The sequence below is a fragment of the Phocoena sinus genome, chromosome 14 (assembly GCF_008692025.1).
Source record: "Phocoena sinus isolate mPhoSin1 chromosome 14, mPhoSin1.pri, whole genome shotgun sequence".
NCBI classification, from domain to species: Eukaryota; Metazoa; Chordata; class Mammalia; order Artiodactyla; family Phocoenidae; genus Phocoena; species Phocoena sinus.
In genome coordinates, this window is record NC_045776.1 from 7,667,645 (window position 1) to 7,684,912 (window position 17,268).

The 17,268-nt window shown below is 36.7% G+C and overlaps 1 protein-coding gene across 1 annotated transcript in view; it reads right to left on the minus strand.

Annotated features, from left to right (window-relative positions):
* Nucleotides 1-17,268, minus strand: part of DOK6 (docking protein 6) — a 399,939-nt gene that overhangs the window by 124,298 nt on the left and 258,373 nt on the right. The window contains exon 5 of the mRNA XM_032602788.1: nucleotides 6,749-6,938. Coding sequence (XP_032458679.1) covers nucleotides 6,749-6,938 — 190 coding nt within the window. The remainder of the gene's footprint in view (nucleotides 1-6,748; nucleotides 6,939-17,268) is intronic.

Here is a 17,268-nt window from a genome sequence, read left to right on the forward strand (position 1 = left end):
TTCCAGCTTTACTGAGGTATAAGAACAATAGAGGTTGTATACATTTAAGTTATTCAACATAACTTTTTTTTATTAAGACCATTTTCTAGTGTAGTTTTTAGTTTCACAGCAAAATTAAGGGGAAAGTACAGAGATTTGACAACTACCTTCCCCTACACATGAATAGCCTCCTCCATTATCAACATCTCCCACCAGAGTGGTACATTTGTTTTACTTGATAAACCTACACTGACATCGTAATCACCCAAAGTCCAGAGTTTACATTATGGTTCACTCTTGGTGTTGTACATCCTATGTGTTTGGACAAATGTATAAAGATGTGTATCCATCATTATGGTATCATCCAGAGTATTTTCACTGGCCTAAAAATTTTCTGTGCTCTATTCATCCTCTACCATCCCTGAACCCCTTGGCAACTACTGATCTTTTTACTGTCTCCAGTTTTGCTTTGTCAGAATGTCATATAGTTAGAATCATAAGGTGTGTAGCTTTTTCAGATTAGCTTCTTTCACTTAGCAGTATGCAATTTAAGGTTCCTCCACATCTTTTCATGACTTGATAGTTCATTTCTTTTTAGGGCTGAATAGTATTCTATTATTTGTATGCAACACAGTTTATTCATCCACCTTCTGAAGGACATCTTGGTTGATCCCAAGCTCTGAAAATTATGAAAAAACCTGCTATAACCATTCATGTGTAGGTTTCTGTGTGGACATAAGTTTTCAACTTCTTTGGGTAAATATCAAGGAGCCTGACTGCTATATTGTATGGTAGGAATATGTTTAGTTTCATAAGAAACCACCAAATTGTCCTCCAAAGTGGCTACACCAGTTTGCATTCCTATGAGCAAGGAATGAAAAGTCCTTTTATCCCATATTCTCTCCAGCATTTGCTGTTGCCAGTGTTCCAGATTTTGGCCATTCTAGCAGGTGTATACTGGTATCTAATTGTTATTTTAATTTACATTCCCCTGATGATATATGGTGTACTTATTTTCCATCTGTATATCTTCTTTGACGAGTTATGTGTCAAAGTCTTTGGCTCATTTTTTAATTGGGTTTTTGCTTTCTTACTGTTGAGTTTTAAGAGTCTTTGTAATTTTGGATAAAGTCCTTTATCATATGTATCTTTTTCAAATATGATCTCCCAGCCTGTGGCTTGTCTTCTCATTGAGAAGTTTTTCGCAGAGCAGAAGTTATTAATTTTAATGAAGTCCAGCTTATCAGTTAATTCCTTAATGGATCATGACTTTGGTGTTGTATCTAAAATGTCATCGCTATACGCAGGGTCATGTAGGTTTTCTCCTATGTTATATTCTAGGAGCTTTATGGTCTTGCATTTTACATTTAGGTCTGTGATCCATTCTGAGTTAATTTTTGTCAAGGGTGTAAGGTCTGTGTCTAGAATTATTTTTAGCATGTGAATGTCCAGTTTTTCCAGCACTATTTCTTGAAGAAGCTAGCTTTTCTCCATTGTATTACCTTTGTTCCTTTGTCATAGATCAGTTGACTTTACTTATGGGGCCTATTTCTGGGCTCTCTATTCTGATCCACTGGCCTATTTGTGTGTTCTTCACTAATACTACACTGCCTTCATGATAGTAGATTTACAGTTATGTCTTGAACCCCGGTAGTATCGGTCTTTTCACTTAGTTCTTTTCCTTCAATATTGTGTGGTCTATCTTAACCGTGTTTAAGATTAGTGATATTAAATACATTTATAATATTGTGAAACCATCATCACTGTCCATCCCCATAACTCTTTTCATTTTGTAAAATTGAAACTCTATACTCATTCAACAATAATTGTCGATGCCCTCTCCTCCTAGCTCCTGGCAATCATCATTCTACTTTCTGTCTCTGTGATTTTGACCACTTTAAGTACCTCATGTAAGTCGAATCATACTGTACTTAACTCTTTGTGGCTGGCTTATTTCACTTCGCATAGTGTCCTCAAGGTTCATCGATGTTACAGCATGTGTCAGAATTTCCTTCCTTTTTATGGCTGTGTAATAATCTTCATTGTATGTATATATCACATTTTAAACACCCATTTATCCATTGATGGACACTTGAGTTGCTTTCATGTTTTAGCTCTTGTGAATAATGCTTCTATGAATATTAGTGTACAAATATCTTTTTGAGACCCTACTTTCAATTCTTTTGGGTGTATACCCGTAAGTGGAATTGTTGGATCATATATGGTAACCCTATTTTTAATTTTTTGAGGAACTGCCATACTGTTTTCCACAGGGACTCTACAGTTTTACATACCCACCAACAGTGCACAATGGTTCCAATTCCTCCACACCCTCACCAACACTTATTATTATTATTATTTTGATAGTAGCCCTCTTAATGGGTGTGAGTGGCATCTCATCACAGTTTTGATTTGCATTTCCCTAAAAATTAGTGACGCTGAGCATCGTTTCATATGCTACTGACTATTTGTATATCTTCTCTGGAGAAATGTCTACTTAAGTCCTTTGCTTATTTTTTAACTAGATTGTTTTTTGTTGTTATTAATTTTTGGAAGTTCTCTCTATATTCTGGACATTAACCGCTTATCAAATATATGACTTGTAAATATTTTCTCCCAATTCGTGAGTTGCCTCTTTACTCTGCTGATATTGTCTTTTGATGTACAAAAAGACATATGATAATTACTGTGATAACTGGTCAATCATATGTCTTCTTTGGTGAAGTTTCTGCTTGAATCTTTTCCCTATTTTTAAAATTGGCTGTTGTTTTTCTTATTTTTGAGTTGGAAGTTCTATATATGTTTTGGATAAGTGCACTGTCAAATATGTGACTTCCAAATATTTTCTCTAGATCAGTGTCTTGCTTTTCATTCCCTTAAAAGTGTTTTTGCAGAGGCAAGTTCTTAATTTTGCTATAGTCAAATTATCTTTTTTGGGGGGAGTAATCATGCTTTGGTATCACATTTAAAAACTGTCTGCCTTACCTTTTATTTTAACTAACTGGTCATACATTAGAGAAGGAAGGATTTCTCTCTGTATTACTGATCAAGAAAGGTTTAAGGATAGAATAAGCCTCACTATGACATCACGAAATCCTTGATTATAGCACCTAGAGCATTTGCTTCCATTAACCATCTTCCTATGGGAACCGTATTGTTTTATATTTCCAATCGTTAAAAATCTGTAACCAGATTTTCCCCAGGCTTCTCAATAAGGATAATATTATCAAAGTTAGTGAGACATATATTTTAAGCACTGACTGTGTTATATTAAACATTGTGCTGAATAGGGAGGTTATGTTTTGAACAATCATTTTATAAAAAAGGATTCGGGGCTCGCTTGAATTCTGTTATGCAGGCATTTGAGCTCATCCTTAGTTTTGCTTACAACATTTATGAGGTTATGCAAAGTGAAAAAGCCACATCAGCAGTTAAAAAAGTGGTTTTGTCTCTCACAGGATAAAACTGCACATAATCACGAATCCTATGACTTCCTCTGCAGGTTTGGATTTTTTTTGATTTTTTGATTAAAAAATCTTGCATGACACATTGGTGGTTTTCACTCTTAAAATACAAACTTAAAATCTTTATGGTAAAAGAGCAATTCCTGGGACTTCCCTGGTGGCTCAGTGGTTAAGAATCCACCTGCCAAGGCAGGGGACACGAGTTCAATCCCTGGTCCAGGAAGATCCCACATGCCGTGGAGCAACTAAGCCTGTGCGCCACAACTACTGAGCCTGCGCTCTGGAGCCCACGAGCCACAATTACTGAGCCTGCGTGCCACAACTACTGAAGCCCACGAGCCTAGAGCCCATGCTCCGCAACAAGAGAAGCCACCGCAATGAGAAGCCTGTGCACCGCAACGAAGAGCAGCCCCCACTCGCCGCAACTAGAGAAAGCTCGCGCAGCAACGAAGACCCAACGCAGCCATAAATAAATAAATAAATAAATTTATTTATTTATTTTTTAAAAAAGAGCAATTCCTCTGAGCAGGCAGGGGGCCATGACTTCACCTCCCCAGGCTGCGCCCCTTTGAGGACAGCTCCCAGTGAACGCTTCCCGGTCCCCGCTCTCTTTCTGTCCTCACATGTATGGGGTATGAGTGTGAGGACGTGTGAGGTAGGCTCCTCCAGAAAGAATGACCTTGCTCCACTTTTACTGTTTATCCTTATCTTTTATCGGTACAGTAGAATTTAAAGTGCATTTTGGAAAAAGCCTGTCGGTCGAGAAAGGACTATTTTGGCATCCAATTTTATGACATTCCAGTACATGCAGTAGTTATGAATAAACGGCTAGAGACTGCTTCCAAACGATGTGCCTTGTGCAAAGAGCTAGTAACATAAAACGCAGAAAACGTCATTCTTCAGCTCAAGCTTCACTAGGATGACAGCCGGGCCTTACCTGCCAACTTTCCCTTTAAATTGTCACTTGTCATTACTCATGCCATTCCCCTCCCCGCTTCTCCCGGTCCTGACCTAGGGAACACAGCGTCCTGCTTTCATTTCTCTGGATCACACATGGACAAAACCTTCTGCCCTTGGCTACCTTTAATAAGAGTGAGATCTTCTGGAATTTACAAACTAGACACACAGAATAATGGTCAATAGGGCAAAGGACACCCAAATTTCAAAGAAGGAAAAACATAGAAATGAACACAAGGACACACCTCCAAACATAAAGAAACAAAGGAGAAAAGAAAAAAAATAACAAGATATCCAAGTCCTCTATCAAAATAGAAACATCCTAAATCATCATTTTAATGCTGTGGTTATGGGGTCAAGAAGAGCACTCTCTTTGCACCCTTAGAGGGTGTGTGAATTGATTTTACTTCCCTTGAAAGCAATTTGCTATATTGTGAAGAACCTTGAAAACGTTCACAGCTTTTGACCCAGTAATTCTTGAAAAAGGCTCTGCTAAGAAAATGATCAGATATTTGCACATCTTTTTTTCGCAGATGGTCGGTCAGTGTGGCTTTATTTATACTAGTTCATTCTGGAAACACCCTAATATTAAATTAATGATAGTACAGCCATATGTTCAGATACCACATGACCACAAAAATCTTGATTTTAAAGGACTCAGAGATTACTTCTCAATATAATGTTAAGTGAAAATATGCTGATTTTAAAATATATTGGAAAGAAGTAAACCAAAATATTAAAAGCCATTTTCTCAAGATGGAGAAATTATGAGTGATTTTAAGCTTTTCTTTCCAATTACTCCCTCAAAAGTTTGGGTTAACTTTTTAATCAGACGATATAAAGTATTAAAAAACTGAGATTTACAAGAAAAATGTAAAAAGTTCAAAGCCTGCTCAGGTTATGAAAACATACTTCTGACTTTACTGGGCCTACCTAGGAATAAAGGCCTGGCTGTATCTCACAGCTTCAAGACCCCCTCTCCAGAAAATGCTTGGGGCTCTCTCCCCTTCCTTGGCACCATTCCTTCCAGAGGAAGTGTTTTGTTGTAAAAGTAACAAATGCTCACTGTCAAACCTCAAACAGTGGGAAAGTATATAAAATAAGAATAGTAAATCCCCTCCAACTTTCTTTCCCCACTTTTTCTTTTCACATTAAAAACACTGGGGGATAATTTGCATATAACAATGCACACCAATATTTATAAACAGTTCCATGGCTCTTGACAAAAGTCAGGATACAGGGCATTTTCACCACCCCCGAAGTTCCTCGGTGTTTCCTGGAGTCCATTCTCTCCCTATCCCCAATCCTAGGCAACCATTCATTTGCTTTCTGTCACTGTAAATTAGTTTTGTCTGTTGTAGAATTTCCTACCGATGGAATTACACATAATGCTTACAGCAATGTTATTGAGATTCATCCAAGTTGTGTGTCATGGGTAGGTAATATTCTGTTGTATAACTATTATAATTTATCTATCTAGTCACATAGTGACTTCACTGTAATTACCTTATAAGGCCACAGATTCATTTCTAGAATGTGATAAATCATGTCCCCAAGTGTGAATACATTAAACATCTCTTATAGAGAATCCCTAAACCTAAGTCTTGTCTTGGATGTGTGACAACAATATCACAAAGGGGTCAGAGCATAATAACGTTGATTCAGTTGGTTGAAGCTCACGTCTAAACCCGTACCTGTGAATAATGATTGTGAAGCAAGCATTCATTTTAGACATTTATGGATTCCAACCATATGCTGTGATCAAGAAACCAATGTATTTGTCTTGACATACTACATTTAAAATCGGAATTACACATTTCATAAACTATGGATTTGCCAACTTTTTTTTCAGTCATTCTGAATTAATAATACTTAATTAATGTTATTAACATAAACATCTGGGTAAATGAATATTGCATTAACTTATCTCAAACCTAAAAGGTAGTATTTAAGCAATTTTATATAAAACTCCTTTCAAAATATTTTCCTTTGAGAAAACCCCACAAGTATAATGCTGGCAAGGACATGTTGAATTTTATGGAGACCCTATTGCACCAAAAATATAGGAGGATGAACCCTAAATAAATATCGTAATAATTTCACAAAGATCTTGTATGATAAAGATAATTATGAAACTGGTTTGATGCCAGAGTAAGAGACGGGAATTATTTTGAATGGGGTACTTAACCTGCCATAGAATTAACACAATTTTATTCAGATTATCAGTAAGAACGTGAAGAAATTATTGATATATATTTGGTGCTCTCTACCCTTCATGGAAATGAAACGGCCAGCCTGGGCACTGCGGGACAGAACCTTTGCCTGTGGCTTCTGTGCTCAAAGCTTACCTTCCTGACTCAAACGTGAACCATGTTGAGTCCCGCCCGTATCTCCTCAGTGAGCTGAGAGGCCACATGACCAGCTTGACTTTGGCATTGTGGATATCCCAGAGATAGATATTCTCATGAGTGATCTGCATTGTGCATTCGCCATAGATGTCCAGGTTTGGTGTAGGCATAAGATACACGTTGAATCGCTCTGCAAAGAAACAAGGAATGGAGAAAATGAAGCCGAAAGAGGTGTAACTTTTTATGGCAGCATTGTATGAGTTTGTATACCTACCTACAGCCTTCAGAAAGTGTTACTGTGTCCCTTGGTGACATCGATATATACTGCGAAACACTACCTTTTTCTATTGTATGGGAAAAGGAGTTAGAGTATTCTTAATCATTAATCCATTCACTCATTCTTCAACTTTTTGTTGCATGCATTCTCTATGGTGGGGATTAAATGGTTAAATTGTACAGTGGGATCATAAGGGCAGAAAACTAACTGGAGTCTGCCCAAATGCCGTAACTGTCCGCTTCTTCACATAATCTTAAGCGGATGTCATAGAAATAATTTCTGCGAGGAATGTCTTCTTTAACTTACACAAAAGCTTACTCAATTTTACCTCTGAGGCGTGAAGTATTTAATGCCCTCTCAGACTGACTCTCAAAGCACAGAGTATTCACGGTCAAATTCAGCTTGTGATAATTGCAGATATTCATTACTGCCTTCGGCAGAACTTCAGACGTTGTTTTGGTATGCAAAATAAAAGCACATAACTGTTTCACTCCTGGATAGTTTGAAATTGAAAATCTGATTATTAGGCAATGATTCCAAACCTCGCTTTATAACTTTTCATGTATCTCAAAGGTTACCGCAAAATCCCGCAGCCCCTGATCCCCATTAAAATGCATTAGATGCACTTTATTTTGAAAAATAAGGTTAGTTGGTAAGTTCCAGGAAGTAAAGAACTTGGTATGACCTACAAAGTGTCCTACAAAGTATCCTTCGTTCCTAGCACCATATTCTTGGTTTATAGTAAATGATCAATAAATATTAGTTAATTGTATGAATGAAATAAATATATCCCACGATGAATATGGGTTGCAAGAATTGAGGTATTACAAAAAAAATAATGAGTCGTGATAACAGAACGTTTAAGAATTACTGGCAGATACACTTTGTGAGTTGGAATCTGATTGCGAATCGTTCTCTAAAGGCAGTGCTGTTGCATGAATTATTTTGAGGAGGCATAACGGTGCAGCTGCAGTTTGTAAAGGATTGAGATGTTCAGAAATGTGCTATCATCCATCGTGATGCGACGATCTTAAACACTGTGTGTTTGCTGGTACTGAGCTGGAATTGTCTGTATAATAGAAAGAATCTTTTCAGTGGCAGGTATTTTGTAAAGCAAGGACTTTCTGATGCCAAATCAGTTATATTTAACTTAAGCACGACAGCTTGAAACTTAGTAACCATACGGTCAATACTGATGTTCCAGTGCCTAGATATTCCGGGACCAAAAATCATCTAATGATTCAATGTTCTACTTAGGTTGTTGACCCATGAAAGTAATATGTATATAGATTTCACAATTATTCCCCAAAGAAAAGGCAAAATGAGATAAATTCTATACCTGAAAAATGAAGAACATTGTCCCATTAATTATGTGCAATAAAAGGCTGTATCTACATCTACATAGACACGTACATATTCCATAAACCTTAAAATTCTTGTGTGCAAGTATCTACGTGCAGCATTAAATACATCCCTCACTTTCCCGGCACAGTTCTCTCTCCAATGGGATTACAAGTAAATCAAAAGGGTATGATCTAATATGAGAATAGAAATGAAACTTGGACCCAACAGAGTGACTCAGGGCTATAGTTAATGCCTGAACAGCAATATTCTTTTCTTTGCTCAAGACACTTTTGATGAAGTTCAGCTTCTACATTGGAACTAACCATGTGTCAGTGGCATCTGTTGTGCATAGGGAAAATATTGTCATTATAAAAGCGGAAAGTGAAACGGTCCTCTAAATTCTTTCCTTTCCATCAATCCCGGAGTTCGAAGAGAGCATCGGAAGACTCACTGCCAAAATGCCAAGAAATAACAACACTTTTTAAAAACTCCTGAAATAAATAAACATCATTAAACAATCTTACTGTTGCTTAAGACTGTACTGACCCTTGATATTCACACCTATTGTTTGTAACTGAAAAAACGGAGCATACAAAAAAATGGTCCTGACATGGAGGGTCCTTCAAATGGATGTTCCGTGAAAGGTTGTACATAATCTACAGAGTATTTCAGAGGACCCAGAAGAACCATAACGTTTTCACAGAAATGTCTGCGTGCTCCAATGTTAGCAGATAAAACCTAACAGTAATAAACACAGAAAAAGTACAGTCATCACAATGGCCATTGGAGAAAGTTGGAAAATAATTAATACGTGAATTTATCGTGAGTCACATGACATAGGGCTCTACACACCAAAGTCTTTGAGGCGCATTTACGAACAAGTTCAAAGTGATGGGATAACTCCCCTAAGGAGTCCTTCCAGGGCCACCTCTAGACAGCACAAAGCAGGTGAACCTTACCTGCATCCCTTCCCTCTGGCCTGCCGTCTACTTTCCCACTTTTTTTTTTTTTAACCTGGCAACTGAAGTAACCCCTTCTTGTTATGGTTTAGAATGCTCCTACCTTCTTTTTGATGCTATTTCTTCTATCTTAAGAAAGGGATTACGCTAAACAAATTTTATTTTCAATTTTTAAATATTCAAAATTTATCTCCCTCTAATGGCTAATTTCCAAGGATTTGAGATTCAATGAAAACGTAGGCTAATTAATCCAGCAGAAAACCAGGCACATAAAGATAAGGGCAGCACATCAAGTCATCTAGCAAGTTATACTTCTTTGAATTCCATTTTAACGGAAGGAAGGTTTCTGCAATTGCTATGAAGAAATTATTTTATGCCCTTAGTAACATAAAACACATTGTTTTACTAAAACTTGTTATGTTTTCCATTGGACCATTTCAATATGAAATAGTTAAAACTGGTTCCATTAAAATGACTTTTAAAAATATCTACCTCTGTGAAATAATCCTATCAGGCAGGTTTTTTAAACCCATCTCTGATCATGTCACCTTTTTATTTAAGAAACTGCGTTTGGGTTTTACTGCCTGGAGTACTGGTTTTCAGGTTTCAGTGTGCATCAAAATTACCTGGAGGGCTTGCTTCTTTACAGACGGCTGGCTTGCCTCCACCGTTATTGTTTCTGATACAGTAAGTCTACCCCAGGGCTGGCTAATTTACATTTCTACTTGTTCCCAGGAGATGTTAATGCTGCTGCTCTGGGGACCACACTTCGAGAAGTGTCAATTTGTGAAACTCATTTAAAAATATTGCCAAGGAAGTAGCAGCATCTGAGAAACCATGAGGAATGCTTTTGAAAAGTGATGCTATGTTCCAGTAGAGCAAATCAGCACATTTTATTCAAAATTGTTTTCTAATCTCTGCTCAAATCAATTAATCCTATCTCAACTGACTCATGACTGACTTGTCAAGAAAGAGTTCTTACGCCAATTGGAATAAAGAAGGGAGAGAGGCATAGAAAGAAAGGGGGCATATGAAAGATAGTTTACAATTCAGCAAGATATGTATATCCCAAGTATGTCCTTTTGAGATCATCAACAATAACAATAAAAACACTATAAAGAAGCACTAAACAGCAGAGTTCCAAGTAGCCAAAAGAATTAGAAAAGAAACTAGCTGTCTAAATAATGATAATAATATCCTGAAACATGAATAAAATATAAAGTCCTGTGAAGACTGGTGAATGTGTGAAGAAATAAATTTTTGAAAGGTTATGTAAAAAATATTAGTTTTAGGGCTTCCCTGGTGGCGCAGTGGTTGGGAGTCCGCCTGCCGATGCAGGGGACACGGGTTCGTGCCCCGGTCTGGGAGGATCCCACATGCCGCGGAGCGGCTGGGCCCGTGAGCCATGGCCGCTGAGCCTGCGCGTCCGGAGCCTGTCCTCCGCGACGGGAGAGGCCACAGCGGTGAGAGGCCCGCGTAACGCATAAAAAAAAAAAAAAAAATATTAGTTTTAAATGTGTTCACACATATAAACTATAGAATTCTAGAGTGAAAAATCCCAAACACATTGCCCATAAAACTGTATTTTGGTAAAACTTAGGTTTGTATAATGGCTGATAGATATATGAGAAAAGATAATTTTATTTTAAATGGCCAAAACAATAACAAGGTGAAATATTTATAAGATGAATTGTTCTGTCCAACAAAGATGCTTACTGTTGTTGAATCTGCAGTTGCCTTACCAGGGCAGTTTTACTCTAGGGCTGGATTAAGAGGTCCAAAGGAAGAGACCATGCTCCAAATGGCCTTGACACAGGGTTAAGGTCACAACCACAAGAACAGTCTCGAGGGGGCTACAAAACAAGGTTTGGTCAAATTGAATTGGACAAGATCTGGCGAGAAAGGGGAGCTACACTCAGGAGAAATGGTCCTGGAAAAGGGACAGTGAGACCCCAGGTGATATGTGGGAGACCCTGAGAAGGACGGAAACCTTCCCTTCTCAGCCAGTGAGGTTTTACATAGATCTTGTTTAGGGCAGGAACTAACACAATATAATATTAGCTGGAGCCTGGCAAGTGGAGGTAGGTGGAGCTTGCAGGTGCAGAAGGAAGCAGAGGATCACTGATGACGTTTCTGACATGAAGCAAAATACCCTCCAGTGACAAGAAATAAATGAACAGAAAACAAAAGGATGATGAGCTCTTCAACCAGTTTCTTGGTAATTTCCATCTTGTAACAGAAGAGATGGAACACTGGTTTTAAAGGAGAACCATGCTAGGGCTTCTCTGATGGCGCAGTGGTTGAGAGTCTGCCTGCTGATGCAGGGAACGTGGGTTCATGCCCTGGTCCGGGAAGATCCCACATGCCGCGGAACGGCTGGGCCCGTGAGCCATGGCCGCTGAGCCTGCGTGCCCGGTGCCTGTGCTCCGCAATGGGAGAGGCCACAGCAGTGAGAGGCCCGCATACCGCAAAAAAAAAAAAGGAGAACCATGCTGAAAAACAGACATATAAGCTCAGCTAAGTTTCCTTGGTAATAAATTGAAATATTAAAAAAAACAGACTTCTGGAATTTATGTATTGAATAATTTTGTGAATCTACCTCATAGTAAACACTCAGTGTCTGTGACTGCATGAATATAAAATACATCTTGTGTATATTAGCTGATTAATTAAAATAAATTTGGGAAACGTCTATTGGATGCCAGTCCATTCGTTTTTCAAAGAACGTCCTGTAAGTTTTAGCTGTTAGCTGATTGCTGAGCAGTCTATCCCCCTCTGTCGATTCCACTTCTGATACTTCAGAAGTTGTGGGTTTGAAGGTTGGGTCAAAAGAAAGGATGGAACATGGAACTAAGTATTACACCTAAATATCTGAAAAATAAGAGCTTCATAAATATTAAAACCGTCAGGTTTTCCATGGGGAGAGGTTAAACTTTATAATAACTTCAGCTAAGTGGGTGAGTGTAAAGTCATACTTTTACCTTCTCTTCCTAAAATCCAAGTATGGCTCAAAAGGAGAAGCCCCACAATAAGAAACGTGTTCTTTAGCAATTTGGCGACATCCCTAATTTTCTGAATTTCAATTCCAGGGTCTTCCATATAGTAGAGACTTAAATATTTGTTAAAGTTCATTAATTAAAATATTTAGGTATTATTAAATTAAATAACTTAAAGTTAATATTTATATGCATATATATGGTTATGTAATGATTAGTAATAGCTCTAAGTGATTGGACAATGTATAATTTTGAACTTCACTTAGTTGTTTCTATCAACCAGTGTTTCCATAATGTAAAACTCACTCTACATACAACTTACTGGTCAAAATAATTTTAAAGATTTAACAAATTATTTTATAGCAAGAGAATTCAATTTTTTTCTCAAAATTTCATGTGATCAGAATATTGATAGTTACGGAAGACATCTTTTCAGTTAAATTTATTACTGCAGCTAATTCATTAAAAGACCCAAACTTACTTGTCCCATCAAATGTGGAAATGAGCGTTGTCCAGTTGGTGACCTTTATCTCCTTATTTAGCCACCATGAACAGCTGTGGCTGCATCCTGTATCCCGCTCGCAGATTCATCATGGTGAGAAGAATAACCACTACACCTCCAAACTCAGGTTGTCCCCCATACTCTCTTGCACACTGCTCTGGTACCAGCCTGGTCAGGACTAGATGATTCTACAGCTCTGCCAGCCTGGGTGAGAGATCAACCTCCCCATCTGGCGAACAATCCAAATTCTGAGTGGTTCTCTCGCCTTTCCCCCTTCATCGTGCTTGGAGGGGGACAGACCCCCTCCTTTCTGCTCTTCTCCTATGAGAGAATTCTCCTCAATTAATCTTCCAGCCTGCTCTTTAGAATTTCACGGTGCTTTTCACCCATTATCCACCACTCTGGGGCTGCAGTACATTTCTGAGACGGCAAGAAAGTCCCACTCTAGGCTCTATATTTCACAATTGTTACATACCAATTCCAAACATGAAATTTCAATATTAATACTAAACTAATAAACAGTCTACTAAATGTTATTTAGTCAAAGGACCAGAGTTATTGGTCTAATATTAACCACTATTTAGTAAGTCCACAAGAATCTGGTGTCTGAAAAACTAATGCATGCTTGGGAGTGTTGGAATTTATTAATGAGTATTCATCTCAATTTCGAATCTAGGTTCACCCCACTGTTTGATACAATATGCTTTGTTTTTAATGGTCATATGAAGTGCCACAAAATTCAATAGAACCAGATATTACTCAGAAAATAATGAGATATTTCAAGATCATTCTGAACTTTACATTCTTGTCTCCAAATGGCTGAAATATTGGGATACTGCAGTGGTCAGCCTTCAATTTCAGCAGCCTTAGAAATGGAGCCTCACTGGGAAAGCAGATATTTGCACATTTAGACACATCCTGAGATCTGTATAATGCAATTAAACCAGGAAAGAAACAAAGCATGATTATGCTTGTCAAAATTTGTGGAACTCTTCAGAAATTGTGACTCCATTTCCACCAGAGTACTGAAATTTGTCAAAATTTATTTTATTATAACGTGGCAATAGCAATAAATGCAGTTGCCAGGTGCCATCTGCTCAATGGACACTGTAAATTGGAATCCTTGCAATTCTTGTATCAAATGGCAGCACTTAAAAAAAACAAAACCAGGGCTTCCTTGGTGGCGCAGTGGTTGAGAGTCCGCCTGCCTATGCAGGGGACACGGGTTCGTGCCCCGGTCCGGGAAGATCCCACATGCCGCGGAGTGACTGGGCCCGTGAACCATGGCCGCTGAGCCTGCACGTCCGGAGCCTGTGCTCCGCAATGGGAGAGGCCACAGCAGTGAGAGGCCCGCGTACCGCAAAAAAGCAAACAAACAAACAAAAAAAACCAGTAATATCTTTTAATCCCCCAGGAACTAATTTATTTTTTTCCTTCCTTCCTTCTTTCTTTCCTTTTCTTTTTTTTACAAAAAAATTACTGTTGACAGCATTTTATCTGCATTTCCAAGTAAATCATGTTCATTGTAGTAAATACAGAAAATCATTAAAAATTCAACTGCTATTATACCGTATAGAGATAATCTGTTAAAGTAATGTGTATCTTAATATACAAACATATTCACATATATTGTACTTATTGTCATACAGAATATAAAGTACTGAACCCTTTATATTTCCTTTATTATAGTATAACATTTTCAGGTGCTATTTTAATGATTGGGGATACAATTTTAATGATTGCATAATATTCTATGGGGGATACAATTTTAATGATTGCATAATATTCTACTGTATAGCTATGCCATATTTCATTTAATAATTATCTATTTGATGAATATTGAAGTTAAGTCAACTGTCTGATATAAATTAGGCTATAAGAAAATAACCAACTTTCAGCTTAATTTGCTAAATAATTCACTCAATAATAATATTGAGTCATAGGGTTTACTTTATTCTTATATATACATTTTGGATCATTTTAATACCCTTGATTATTAAATTACATTGGGTACTAAGATCTGAATTATTGGATTAAATGCCATAAACTCTTTTAAGAACCACACATTGCCAAATTGTTTTCCAGAAATTCCTTACCAATCCATATTCCAATTAAAAAACATATTTTATATATTCATTTTACATAAATGTCCCCTGCCAGATTTTTAAACTAGGTTTACTATTTCTCTGTTGATTTTAAGAATTCTATATACGACAAATTTTTCCTACCATGTTTATGACAAAGACTTCATCTCAGGTTCCCTTAATTTTGTTTATGGTATTTATGGCCAGAAAACGGAAAATAGTTTTAATTTTTCTAATAAGTCCTTTGTTATTGAAAGGTTAACTATTATATCACCCGTTCATAGCAGTTTTCGCATTTTAGTTTTTACAGTAACTGGTATATTGAAGCACAATGAAATGCTCATATCTTATTTATAACGTTTATTCAGTTTTGACAAATGCACAAGACACAACTTTTCTGTCACCTCAGAAAGTTCCCTTATGCTATTTTCCAGCTGCCCGGGGCCCCCAGAAGCAACCACTGATCTCATTTCTAACACTGTAGGTTATCTTTGCCTATTTTAGTAGCCTCCTGTGAGCCAGAAGCTCAGCACGTCACTAATTTAGTTCCAGTTTGTGGCATTCCATTTTTATTTTTTATTTCCTTTTAACTGTTTTTGATGGTGTTTTTTGAGGAGCATAGGTTTGAATTTTGAGGAAGCCCAAATTATTTATTCTTACAGTTTTTTTTTCAGTGTTTTATATAAGAAATCTTAGCCTATCCTAAATTTGCATCCACCTTAAATTGATGTTTGAGTATGGTGTGAGGTAGGGGTTAAGGTTCATAGTTTCCTATATAGATATCCAGTCAGTCTAAAACTATTTATTAAAGAAATATTCCTTTTCTCATCGAAATGACCAATAAGCTTATGAAAAAGGGCTTTGGTGCCCTTGTCAAAAATTACTGATCCATATATGTGGATCATTTTCTTTCTGTTCTGTTCCACTGACCTATTTGTCTATCCTGTCCTGATTACTGTCACTTATAATAAGTCCAGAAATTAGAAAGGGTACACATTCCAGCTTGGTTCTTCCTTTTTGAGACAATTTGGCTAGTGTTGGTCCTTTGCCTTCCAAATACACTTTAAAATTAACTTGTCAAGTTCTAGAAAATAATGCCTGGCTTTCAGGATTTTTATTGGAATTGTGTTGAATCAATAGGTTACTGTAAGGAGAACTGACATCTTAACAATATTGACTATTCCAATCATGAGTGGCTTATCACTACATTTATTTAGATGTCTTTTCATTTCTCTCAGCAGTATTTAGTTTTTACGGTAGAGGTCTTTGCTGATTTTATCTCTGAGTATGTGATTTTTTTTTAGATGGTATTATAAATGATACTATCATATTTGTAATTGTTCACTGATAATATATATGTGTGTAAATGTTATATATATATTTATATAGATAAGTTATATCTATATAATATTTACACACATATATATACACATAAATACATATTAACTTTTTATCCTGCAACATCACTGAATTCAGGTAGTTGTAGTTGCTTTCTCATAGACTCCTTAGCGTTTTCAAGGTACACTATCTTAACCTCTTATTTTCTTACTAATTTTTATAATTTTAGTTTCTTTTCTTGTCATATCACACAAATTAGGACCTTAAGTAGAGTAAGTAGAATACTGAATAGAAGTGGTGAGAGAGGATATCTTTCCCTTATTCCCAATCTCATGAGGAAAGCATTCAATATTTTACCTTCAAGAATTCTATTTTCTGAAGGTTTTACATTGATGTCCTTCATCAGTTTGAGAAAGTCCCTTCTATTCCTAGGTTTTTGAGAGTTGTTTTCATAAATGCATATTGTATTTTACCAAATGCTTTTTATGGATCAATTGTAATGATCATATGATCTTCTCCCTTGACCTATTAAAGTAGTGACACATAATGGTTGATTTCTGGGATTTTTTTTGCATTTCTGGCATACATACCAATATTGATCAGAGTGTATTATCTTGTTAATACTTTAATATTCCATTTTCTAATTTTTAAGAGGATTTTGTACTTATATGCATAAAAGATATCTGTCTGGAATTTTATTTTCTTGCATTGACTTTCTCTGGTTTCAGTATCGGGCTTATAGTGGCTTCATAAAATGAATTGTGAAATCATCCCTCCTCTTCTGTTTTCCAAAAAACTTTGCATAGGATTGATATTATTTCTTCTTTAAATAGAATTCAAGAGCGCAACTGTATGGGACTGGAGTTCGTGTATGGGAAGTTGTATAATTTTAATTTAAATTTCTTGAATGGACATAGGGCTCTTTAGGTTTTCTATTTTTTTTAAGTTACTTTGGGTAATTTGGATCTCTGTTAAGTAACATAAAATTTTATTTTATTTACAAAGCCTATAATCAGAGAT